This window comes from Brachionichthys hirsutus, chromosome 2 (assembly GCF_040956055.1).
Source record: "Brachionichthys hirsutus isolate HB-005 chromosome 2, CSIRO-AGI_Bhir_v1, whole genome shotgun sequence".
Taxonomy (NCBI): Eukaryota; Metazoa; Chordata; class Actinopteri; order Lophiiformes; family Brachionichthyidae; genus Brachionichthys; species Brachionichthys hirsutus.
The window spans coordinates 2,158,387-2,170,858 of record NC_090898.1 but is presented as its reverse complement, the minus strand read 5'-3'; the positions used below and the strand labels follow the sequence as shown (position 1 = coordinate 2,170,858).

At 42.4% G+C, this 12,472-nt stretch overlaps 1 protein-coding gene across 1 annotated transcript; it reads left to right on the top strand.

Annotated features, from left to right (window-relative positions):
* Positions 1–556: 556 nt before the first annotated feature.
* On the top strand, positions 557–12,008 carry si:ch211-207e14.4 (interleukin-17 receptor D). Its single transcript, XM_068750356.1, has 13 exons — positions 557–673; positions 4,510–4,563; positions 5,454–5,622; positions 6,131–6,289; positions 6,457–6,575; positions 7,357–7,480; positions 7,719–7,757; positions 8,095–8,240; positions 8,322–8,396; positions 8,843–8,909; positions 10,932–11,064; positions 11,127–11,340; positions 11,469–12,008. Exons 1-13 carry the CDS (start codon positions 557–559, stop codon positions 12,006–12,008), a joined length of 1,956 nt encoding a protein of 651 aa, XP_068606457.1.
* The last annotated feature ends 464 nt before the right edge of the window (positions 12,009–12,472 follow it).

Genomic DNA, 12,472 nt, shown 5'->3' with positions numbered 1-12,472 from the left:
TTTTCTGCCTCTTCTCCATTCTTGTTTGTGATCGTGTTTTTCTGGCTCTTCTCCATTCTCGTTTGTGATCGTGTTTTTCTGCCTCTTCTCCATTCTTGTTTGTGATCGTGTTTTTCTGCTGCTTCTCCATTCTCGTTTGTGATCGTGTTTTTCTGCTGCTTCTCCATTCTCGTTTGTGATCGTGTTTTTCTGCTGCTTCTCCATTCTCGTTTGTGATCGTGTTTTTCTGCTGCTTCTCCGTTCTCGTTTGTGATTGTGTTTTTCTTCTCCATTCTCGTGTGTGATCCTGTTTTTCTGGCACTTCTACTAGATGTGAACGACTGTGTTGAGCACCAACCACACAAATGCAACTGTTCTGGCAGGGCAGATGTTAAAACATGCAGCGAGGCTCCACTCTTAGCCCAAAGACACCACTCCCTTCATCCTCTGCACTACCTCCACGTCACTTTCTCACACCATCTTAGAAGTTTGCATTTTGCGCTGAGTGTTGGCTCCTTCAGGTTAGAGTGTGTGTGTGTGTATGTGTGAGACTCGGTTTTGTGCTGTTTTTTGTAGTATGTTGAAGGCGGTTTTTGTTTGCTGTCACCTCTTGGCACTTTGTGAGCTGCACTGGGCTCACAGTGCTGTCTCAGCCATCACTCCTACGGACTGCAGTCTGGACTGTCTACAACAGGTACGCCCCATTCTACCTTGTGGCTGGGTTAGGGTTAGGATGTGGTGAGCCCTGCTCAGACGACAAACCTCGACTGAGACGTCGTCTTGGAATATGATCAAACTTGACCACGGTAAACATTTTGAAACTGGACTGGCATTAGATTTGCTGATCTTCCTGCGGATTGTCACGCTGCATCTTCTAAGTAAGGCCTCTTGTTCCATCTTTTGAGCCCCACAGGGAATTAGTATATCAAATAAATCCAGAAACATAATGTTTAGACAGGAATTATTGATATTTTATATCTACTAACTGTGCATTCGGCTTGTCCCCTGAGGGGTCGCCATAGCAAATCAACCTTCTCCACTTCACCCTGTCCTTTGCATCGTCCTTCCTCACTACGTCAATGTCTCTTCTCCTGGGTCGTCCTCTAGTCCTGTTCCTGGTCAGTTCCATCCTCAGCATCCTTCTACCGATATAGTCCCTGTCTCTCCTCTGGACATGTCCAAACCATTAAAGTATAGAAATATTTTTTTAATGTGTTTTAAACTGCATTTAGACAAAAATGATTCTTCATCATCGATTAAATGTATTTTTTTTCATGATGAATGCAAAGCGTTTCCCTGACCTATCCGAACATTTAAAAAGCAGAAACAAATACAATATTTTGTGCTGCTGTGACCTCGGGGTGGAAAATCACGAAGGAACACATAAACAAGAAATCTTAAGTCAGGCAGCACAAAATTAATTTGAATGGATAAAGTTTGAAAGTCTCTAAAATGTATGAGATTGTAAAAATAATATAGATATTGTTGCATAATTCTACAGGGACACAAGGTATAATTTGTTACCAGGAGCAAGGAGGTCATGCTTTGACTGTTTGTTTGTCTTTTAGCAGAATTATGGAAAAACTGCTGGATGGATCTTGAGAAAAAATCTCTTAAGATTTTCCCATTTACTTATAATGTAGGCTTTATCAAAACAAATCACCAAAATTCAGTCATAACGGGGTCCGATATGAACTATCCTGAAAAATCTCTTCTGGAACTGATCCAGAATGAGGTCAGGAAAAAATATTACATTTTAACATTAAAACTCCATTTAACAATTCAAGAACCATTTTAAAATACACTTCAACTCTGATTCACTTTTACTTTTCACGGTCGGTGTATAAAGATACGAAGAACAATTCATAACTTTTGGTGATGATCCAGATCACCGTGTGGACGGTGTAAATCTAATGAGGAGGGGAATGAGCTGCTTGGCGGAGGTCTGCGCTCCCTGAGTGCTTTTGCAGTTTGAAAAGATTTCCAATTAAATTAACTCATCCAAGACCAGACAATCAGTAATTTCTGGCCCAGCTGGCATTCAGCGGGAGGCGGGGTACATCCTGGACAAGTCGCCAGTTCATTGCAGGGCCACATAGAGAACCCACACATTCATACCTACGGTCAACCTAGAGTGGCCAGTTCACTGAAGTTGCCTGTTTTTTGGAGGAGGGAGGAAGCTGGAGAAAACAACAATCCCCCGTGAGCAAGTACTTGGATGCAGTGGTGAGAAAACGTAATTCAAAATAATAATAGATGCATTAGAGATAATAAGAGTGTCACTGAATATCAGCCTGTCGACCTCTGCACCAGTGATGTGCGGGAACTTGCAAACTCCAGGGAGGAAAGTCATGCTGGTCGTACCAGCCCAGTGTCTGACCCGGACAAGTCTGATGTCGGATGGGCTGTGTTATACAGCTTTATTTAGAAACACTCACAGAAACAGCAGAAGAGTGTCACCCTGTAAATGGTACAGGGTGATACACTTCTGCTTTTTCTGGGCCAATTTATTTCTTGCAAAATCTTTTAGTAAAATTTGTGAAAAATGATTCAGATTATAAAGAACTAAATATGTAAATACGGCAGCGTCTCAGATCAAGAAGGACTTATCTTTTTCTGCACGGTAGAACTCTGCGTTTACAAGGAGTACCGAAACACTAGAAACCAGTTGAAGTTGCTTCACCTAGTGGAACATGTTAGAAATACAAAACCCAAGCAGTTTGAGCTCAAATATTTAGCTCCAGGCGATGGGATTGGTGCTTCCATGAGTTTTAGCCAAGGTGCACTGTTTTCAGTATCAGTCAGAGAGCTGTTTTTCTTTCAGAAACAATTCATCTTTTACCTTTGATCAAGGGCTCAAGGGTTGGGGTGTGTCACGCATTCCATTGGACCGACATTCTGCGGCAAGTTTCTGTTGTGGTTTTTGTTGCAGTGCTGATTTTTGTGATTATCTTCCCTCTGTTTTAGAAAAACAAACAGCATTGCCATAGTTTGGACCCATAACTAGATTCCAGAACCGCATTAGTTTTCTTGGCCCTGAGTTCAGTCAGTCTGCGGCGCATTCAAAGCCACCCACGTGTGAGGCAATGTCTCTTCTCATTGATTGTGTTTAGCTGTTTACGCTAGCAAGTCTGTCTCAAGGTGAGTCGAGAGCTAAGAGAATCTCACTGTTTAACTGCCATTGTGTGAACTAGATAACCCACAGAAACATCTTCTCAGACCTGGCCATTGGTAGCATTTCTGTCACTCTGACTTTCTCCACTCGTTGGATTAGTTATGGTCCCAAAACCTGCAGAGTAAATCGGCAAATTGTATGCGTCCCAAATTCCAGGCAGACCTGAGTTGGGATATGTGCGTTTTAGTTCAGGGGATCGTCACGTCTCAATGAGTGTGATTTTCTTCTTATTCTTAGCAACAAACAAATCATCAGTAATGTAAATTCTGAAATTCTGAATCACATTTCATATGTTCGCATTAAAGCCTTCAGAAACGGAACAATTTTTTTTCATCATTGTTGTCTGAATAGTGGAAACTTCCATGTTCGTCATGAATGTGTTCTCAGACTTCACACATCACTCGTGGTGTTCAGCCACAAAAAGTCTGTGTTCCCGGCAAAAGCCTCTTTACTCAGGACCAGTTGTTTTACTTCCATCATATTTGGTCATCTTGTCTGTATTAATTGGCAATTGGGGGGGGGGGTGTTGATTCTAGTGTCTCTCATCCAATGAGAGCAGATAATCTGGGAAGAGGAATTTATAACGTAATGTAATGCCGGCACCTGAGGAAAGCAGTCTCTCCTGTGCTCCCATTAGTCTTGCTTTCTGGTCTTATCAGGCTTTACATCTTATACATACAGGTATCTCAGACCCAGTGAAACGGCGTAAGCCTTTCGTTGTTTCAAACCTCGGACCATGCGCCCTTGCACCCATCTGGTTGTGTACGCTTGGTAATGCTAATGGTGCATTACTGCAGTATCTTTGATGACTATTTGAGTCCTTCAAACTAAAAGAGATAGTAATAGAAAAATAAACCTTAGAACATGATGTCAATAAAATAAGAGAACTTAAATAACAGTGGATCCTAAAGGAGGATATAGATTTGACATAAATAGCATTAAACATGAATGAGACAAGCTGGGTTCAATAGATCTAATTTTCTAATATTGTTGTGTCTCAATTTATGCAACATGTTATTGTTTTGTCTGACTGCTTCCAACCTAGTTATATGAAAATGCCCGCAGTTACATTCCACCCATTGGCCTGAGGTCTTTGCCACTGATTCGTTATAACTGCTCTTACAAGTCTAGAGATTTGTCCTTGCTTTCTGTACTGACTGCAGAGCTACACACACTTTTTGGTTTTCTTTTTTTCATACTGGTTGTATGCATTATTTATTGAGTGACCGAATGAGAAGTTTCAACTTATTATTACTATCTCTTTGACTTATTATTACAATCTGTTTTGGCTTGTTATTACTATCAGTTTTGACTTGTTATTACTATCTCTTTGACTTGTTATTACTATCTTACAGGGAAGACCTGGATGTGAATATTGCAGAATAACCAGGGAGCATGTCCAGGAGGCTGTAGGTTTTAACTCCATCAAAGAATTTGGAAGTGAGTGAGTGATGTTGAGGCACGCTGAACTGGACTGTGAATTTATCACGCATTTAACAATCACCTGTCCTACAACATGCATGTTTAGCCAGCTGTGAGATGTTTTTCTCTGTTGTTCCCACTGGGTTGTCTTTAACTGAAGCTGCAGTTCACAAAACCAACATTGTGTGTCACACTGGGAATTGGGATGGGGGACATCCCAAAGAGAAAATGGATAATTAAAGTATTAACATAAAATAGCAATGTTACTTGACAAATATTTGCCTCACCTTTAGTGTTGCTTCTGGTAGTTTTATTGATTTGAAAATCAGTAACAGTCTTCCACTCGCCATCGGGGAGCGGCCCAAACTTCCAAACTCACCTCAAGCAGTGGTTTAAAGTAAACCAGTCCTGTAACCACTAGCTCTAAACCTTTTAGTAATTTACTGTACTGCGCTGTGTTTTTATTGTAACCTCTTGTTCTTTCTTATGTCTTGTCGTGTCTTTCTGTCTCTGCTTAGGGACAGAGGATGTAAATTAACATTTTTGCTCAAATCCGGCATATTTACGTCTATTAGTCTGTATAGATGTTAATTAATGTGCAGTGTCCCTATCAAATAAATGAAAAAATAAAAAATATCATTTAGATTTGCTGCCTTAAAATGCATTAACATAAACTATTGGAGAGATTAGGTAAAGATATTAATTTGTCAGTATAAAACATGAAAGTTAAGGAAGGATTGTAACGCTGGGGCAGGGCTGCCTTTTATCATCGTTTGTCTTCATAATTTTTATGGACAGAATTTCTAGGTGCAGCCAGGGGCCGGAGGGGGTCTAGTTTGGGGACCTCCTCTTGGCTTCTTTGGGTCTTGACCTTCAGCGGTTACTGGGGCAGTTTGCAGCAGAGGGTGACGCAGGTGGGATGAGGATCAGCACCTCCAGATCCGTGGCCATGGTTCTTGACCAGGAGAAGGTTTTCCCTCTCCAGGACGGTTGGGAGTCTTTGCCTCAAGTGAAGGAGTTCAAGCGTCTTGGGGTCTTGTTCAGTAGTGAGGGAGGGATGGAGCGTGGGATTGGCAGACGGATCGGTGCAGCAGCTGCAGTGATGTAATCGTTGCATCGGTCCGTCCTGGTGAAGAAGGAGCTGAGCCGAAAGCCAAAGCTCCTTCTTACAAGTGGTCCAAATGAGTTTCCTCCGCAGGGTGGCTGGGTGCACCCTGAGAGACAGGATGAGGAGCTCAGTCACCAGGAGGAACTCGGAGTAGAGCCGCTCCTCCTCCTCATGGAGAGGAGTCAGCTAAGGTGGCTGGGTCATCTATTTCAGATGCCTCCCGGACGCCTCCCTGGGGAGGTGTTCCCGGAACGTCCCACAGGGAGGGGGCTTCGGGGAAGACCTGGGACATGTTAGCATGTTGACCTTAGCCAGTTGTCTTCAACCTCAAAGAGCTGCTAGCATGGCTAACATGGTAGCATGGCTATTGACAAAGAGTTTTCCAGAAATGTATTGAATTCTGTCTCAAACATTAAGCGCTCCAGTGGATCCATGTTTCTCTACAGGTTGTATTCCATGGCCATGTTTTGACTTGCTGGGAAAAGAAGATCCTAAAATCTGTCAGCATTATGTCCAAGCACCCAAAGACGTGAGGATTGAGTTTGTCCAGGAGCCGGACCCCGAAACTGACACCATTGTTGTCTCCTGGAAGCCCAGTTATTACGGTAAGGTTTACTGCGCGTGTCCATCCATCCATTTTCACGTGACCTCAGGCATCATCTATGTTCATTTCTCGGGACAATCAGTGATCATGACGCCTGACATCATGCGGGGCGTTTTGAATCACATCACTGTCTGTGACCTCGCTCTGGCTCTTTGACCTTTGTTGCAGGGATTGCATTTCTGCGAGGCTTTCAGGTGATCCTCCAGGCGTTGGGAGGATCTAAAGTTGCCTGTCAGCTCTTTCTCTTCCACAGAAACCTCTCCCTCCCAGTATCACACACTGAAAGGGTAAGCAGGTCACACCGTTTCTGGTTGTTCAGAGAGGCTTGACTTTCGTCTATCCCACCCTTTTGCAAATCTGCTGTTAGTGCGTGAGTGTACCGATATATCAGGACCTGGACATGATATGACGTATCCTTTATGAGATTACAGGAGTAACTGCACTTTAGAGTGAAGATAATCCAAAAGCTGTGAATATCAACTGAAACTGTGTCAAGGGGAGATTATAATCATCAAAAGATCATCACAATACTGAAACCATTTGATTTAAAGCAGACCCACAGTCTGCTACTGTCTGGTAGATTAAATAAGACCCAAGGAGGATCTTTAAAATATAAGATGGTTCTATGATCTATGATATTGTAGAGTTAGTGTACACTGTGTATATAATATACTCGATATTAAATACAATTTATATCAAGCATGACATGCCCAGGAAGGATCCCCATTCATGGATGCGTTTCATTGAAAACAGACGGAAGGTATTCATGTTGTCCAAATCAAATCGAATTCTCCTTAATCACACATCTCACATATTTCAAAATAAAATGCTTTCAGTTCAGCAGCTGGATGATGAATTGGCCTAAATTACCAAACAAATAGAAAGCATGCTGACAAAAAATCTTCAGAAGAAGAGACAGAATTAATTTTTCATTTTTTAACAACAATGTGTTGTGAATAAATATTCTCCACCATTAATTAAGCGCATGTCTGAAACCCTTATCTCACCGTGTCAGATAAATGTGTGCTTGAAGGGCGCTGAGGTCATGACGGCTGCGGTTCTCTGCAGGTGTACATGTCGGACCCTTTCCCCGGTCTCTCCCTTGACTCCCGATACGCCGTCACAGTCATGGCTCTGCCCGTGCCTGAGCAGTGGGAGCACTTCTACCACAGCGAGATCTTCTCCACACGCTGTAAGATCCCCCCAAGCACGAGGCCAGATATGATCTCTCACACACACACACACACAGAGAAAGAGAGAGAGTTTCATTTGGGCTCTCTGAGTTTCAGAGTCTCTGGAATTATTTAATATTGTACATTAATATTTCCTTTACATGTCAATAAAATGGTACATTCTTTTTTGTGTGGCTTTGGACAGGATGATGTCACACAGTGATGAATTACATTAACGCATGCGTTACGGTTTTGCAGCGTGTTCGGAGAAGAACGGTCTTGAGCAGTGCAAAAAAGGTGAGAACATTTTTTGACACGTTGTCACCTGTCGCTTTCACATGAGCGCTCTGTCGAGTGTCCTTCTATTACTGTTTCTATCTTGTATATCTGACAGACTGAATAACCTGCAGCATACAACAATTACCGCTTTACGCTGCATGCGATATTTTTATGAATTAAATTTCAAGAACTGAAAAGCTGTGCTCTGCTGTAGCGTACACCCTAAATAGACTAAGTTACAAAAAACACATATGAATACAGAACACGTCACAAAAACAGCAGCATCTGGAGTGGATCCACAGACGTGTATTAGCAGCAGTAAAACTAGTATAATCATGTTATGGTTTCCTTGCAGATTGGTACCCCAGATATGTTGGGATCAAGCGGGAAGGGACGGCTGCCACTGTGACCTTTAACCTGGCACCTGCTAGCCTGGGCATCATAAGCTACTTCTCACTGTGTTACGCAAACGGCATGAAGATGTACACAGACATAAAGCCGGTGGGCGTCGGCTTTGGCTCTTTGCTTTTTGTCCTTCAACGCATTGATACCCTCTCATTTCTGCTACAATCCTTTCCTTAGGATTTCACACAAAATGGAACTCACCACAGTTTTCAGATGAATGACCTTCAGGGAGACACCAATTACACTTGCCAGGTAAAAATATCCATCTTTTATCTATTTTTGTATCCATTTTTCACTGTAATTCTACTGTGACTGTAAATAAATGACTTTCTTTGTTAAATAATTTTGAATACAACAAACCTATATCTTCATCAACACATCGACAGTAAATTGGCTTCACAAATATTAAATCAGTTGTTTTCATTTTGCCTTCTTTGACCCTCTAGTCTGAACTTAAGTCCATTTCCAGCTAAAAGGCATTTGGGATTTTATGAGGTTGCAGGACTTCCTAATAAATGCTGCCGCTGCTCTTGGAATAATGAATATGTACTGCAATAACTACAGCGGTTTTATAAGATGAACACATCAGTGTTGTATTTACATCTCAATGTTAGTTAAAATCACTTAATGCAGTTTTAAATTTGTTACCCAGCAATTTTCAGGGTGAACCTTCATGATCAATATTTCCTGTGTCATAGATTGCAGCTAATGAAGTGGATGCAGTGAGGAAAATATTTCACGTTTACGTCCTGCCTGTTCAGAAAGGTACGGTAGAGGAGGTTGTGTTACTGCTGACCTACACGATCATCACGTCTTACATGTTGGACAATCCTTAATTCATGCAATCAGTCCTGGCAGTTTTTCATCTTTTAAAGTCATACTTTTGGAAATACTGTAAAGTTATTTGGTGTCCCGTTGAGAAGATAAATAAATAAATCTGGAGCCACGAGGTAATCAACTTAATGATAAAGACTCGCTAGCCTCTCAGAGCAATGTGTCCACCAATATTCAGTGCCAGCCTCTAGCTAAATATGTCTAAATAAAGTTTTGCATAGTTAGTAGGCTGGAATCTATGAGCATGTGAAGATCTAATGAAACTCCCTTATGCCATGTTGGCTGTTTCAAACTCAGGCCACAGATTGTGGATTAGGCTTGACTGAATTAAAGGAGTTCTTGTTGATGTTTCATTTCTACAGTGTCAATTTCATAAATCAAAAATAAGATGAGATCAGAATGTGTGGCAAAAAAATCAGAAGAAAATCAACAGAAATACTTTAAAATTGGGGTCAATGGATATGGTATGGAAAGTAAATAATTGTTATTTTTTACTGCTCAATACAGACATGCAATGTCGCACTAGACTGACACTAGAATTGCCAGTGGTTTGTTCAGCCAGAATATACCAAAGCAGAAAAGAGAGCCCTACTACTACTACTACTACTACTACTACTGTACTATCGGCTTGTCCCCTGAGGGGTCGCCATAGCAAATCAACATTCTCCACTTCACCCTGTCCTTTGCATCGTCCTCCCCAACACCAGCCACTCTCATGTCCTCCCTCACTACGTCCATGTCTCTTCTCCTGGGTCGTCCTCTAGTCCTGTTCCTGGTCAGTTCCCTTCATCCTCGCTGACACTCTCCTATCACAGAGCACACCTGATACTTTCCTCCCCCCGTTCCAGCCTGCCTGCACACGATTCTTCACCTCCTTTCCACATTCTCTCCATCACTCTGCACTGTTGACCCGAGGTACCTGAAGTCCTCTGCCTTCTTGTAGCTTCACTGTCCCCGCTGGGACCTTCTCATTTACACACATGTACTCTGTTTTACTCCTGCTCACCTTCATTCCTCTCTTTTCTTTTCTTTTTTTAACTTTGACATTTTTTATTACATACACGACAACAACAACAAAAAAGAAAGAATAAATAAATAAGAAAAAACACAGAACAAGTGAGGGCAAGGTCATTACAATTATATGGTACAATGTTTGTATTATTTAAATCTTCCTTTATCTTTCTGTACCTCGGGAAACTCCCAGGTGGTCTCAGAAAGACAGATGAATATCTCCTGAAGATTTTCATAGCCGCAAGCAAGAAAGCAATAACAAAATGTTGGCTCCAGAAGAATCCTCCTACCATCAAACTATTCCAAAATATTATTAACTCTGTCTGTAGTATGGAGAAAATGACTTTCGCTCTCCGCCTGTAGAAGGAGAAGGGGGATAAACTCTGGGGAAAATGGGACTGTTATATCCTTAAAGACCTTTGATGAATGACTTTATTTTGAACTGTACCTGATATGTTTCTTATCATTTTTATATATTGTACCGTATTATTGTAATGACCATTCCTCTCTTTTTTAGAGCAGACCTCCACTTCTCTAGATTCTCCTCTACCTGCAGATCACAATGTCATCTGCAAACATCATATTCCAAGGAGCTTCCTGTCTCACCTCATCTGTTAGTCTATCCATCACCATGGCAACAAAAAGGGGCTCAGAGCTGATCCCTGGTGCATCCCACCTCTACACAAAACTCCCCTGTTAAAGCACTTTACTGCTGAGAAAAGAGAACCCCGCTCCTATTCTTTTCTATTCAGTCTCTCTCAAATTAATATTTGCATTTAATGGATAGGATGAGTCATGTTTGAAGGATTACTTATGAACTATTGTTTCTGTTAAAATGCATTCTGCATCAAAGGAACAAGCTAGTTTATTTTAACATTTAACGATACGTTTGGCACATTATCTTGCGTTAATGTTCATGTATTCACATCTTCCCATCTTTAGAAGGTGCTACGCCTCGCTCTGTCTCTCCATCCTTGGCCCTGATACTTCCTCTGTGCCTGACTGTGGTAGTCATTATTGTAGTCCTACTGACTGCTCTCACCAGGAAGAGGCCCCAGCTGCACATGAGGAAATTGTCCATAGATCTAGGTACAAAGACAAACCAAATACTTCTTGTAAAATCCCTGCGTGCTTCAGCAAGATGAACCCCTACCTGTCTTTGCCAGTGCTGACATCTTACGAGCAACAGCTTCCTAAGGAGAGCAGGACTCTGGAGGAAGTGGTGTCTTTGCCTAGAGACAGACCTCTGCCCCCTCGTCTTCTGATCTGCTACAGCTGCCGTGACGGCCCTGCTCACGTCAGAGCCGTCATGCTTTTAGGAGTTTTTATACAACAGCACATGGCTACTCAGGTAGCACACACTACTCTTCATGGAGATAATGCACTGAGACTAATTTTGCACTAATAATACATTGTTTGTGTTGCCTCTTTTTTTCTATAATAAGAGACGTACGTTTGTGGCACCATCTCTCTTCCCAGGTGATCCTGGACCTCTGGGAGACGCTGAACATGGCGGTGGAGGGCGGTCTGGCCTGGTACCGCCGCCACATCCAAGAGAGTGACTTCATCTTGGTGATCTGTTCTCAGGGTCTCAGCGACAATCCTGAGCCTCCAGAGTCAGAGGGCGATAACGTAGAAGAGGAGCTCAACGTCGAGTCCAGTGCCTTCAGCTCTGACTCGGCTGTCCAGCTGATTAGAGAGGAAGTGGGCCGAGCCAAAGCCAGTGGCCAGGACCTGTCCAAGTACATGGCAGCCGTTTTTGAGTACTCTGAGGAACAGGACATCCCCACCGAACTGAGGCTGGTGTCTCAGTATAGGCTGGCAACCGCTTTAGAACCACTCTTCTCTCACCTCCATGGTGTAGCTCTGCATAGGCCAGGAAGTTATCTGAAGATAAAGGACATCTCAGAGGAAGGCTTTACTAAATTACCAGCTGGAGCAGCTCTGCAACAGGCGATCTGTGAGGCTGGGATGGCAATGAGGGCAAAGAACCAGCGGACTATGGAGGGAGAAGACTGACGCAATGATTCAGTTTGTCCAGACTTCATTATGAGACCAGCGAAATAACTAGCAGTGCTGCAATGGAAGCAGTTGTGCGCTTTGACCGATGAAATATCAGCCATCTGGCAGTAATGCTGTCCATACAAAATGTGCTTTTTTAAATATACGATCCCTAAATAACGAAGCACCTTTTATTAATGACGCGATTTCTGAGCAGAGAATTGACTTCCTGTGTTTGACTGAAACTTAGCAGCAACCGAATGACTTTGGAACTCTGAACCTTGCAACCCCAGGGTTTGTCCTGCAGCTATTTTGACCAAAGACTGTCACAGATATTTTTCATATAAGTGTTTTGGAACTGCATTAACTTGTGGGAAAAGGGTATAATATGGGACCTCGAAGGTCGTCCAACAAACTACATCATTTCAGTGTCTTGATCTGAAATTTGCTGGTTCACAACCTGCTTATTTACTGTCTGCCCA

Coding starts and splice junctions, on each gene's coding strand:
- si:ch211-207e14.4 (XM_068750356.1), top strand. CDS start 557: ATGTTGAAGGCGGTTTTTGTTTGCTGTCACCTCTTGGCACTTTGTGAG. Junction 8,397..8,842: donor ACACCAATTACACTTGCCAG/GTAAAAATATCC, acceptor CCTGTGTCATAG/ATTGCAGCTAATGAAGTGGA. Junction 11,341..11,468: donor AACAGCACATGGCTACTCAG/GTAGCACACACT, acceptor CTCTCTTCCCAG/GTGATCCTGGACCTCTGGGA.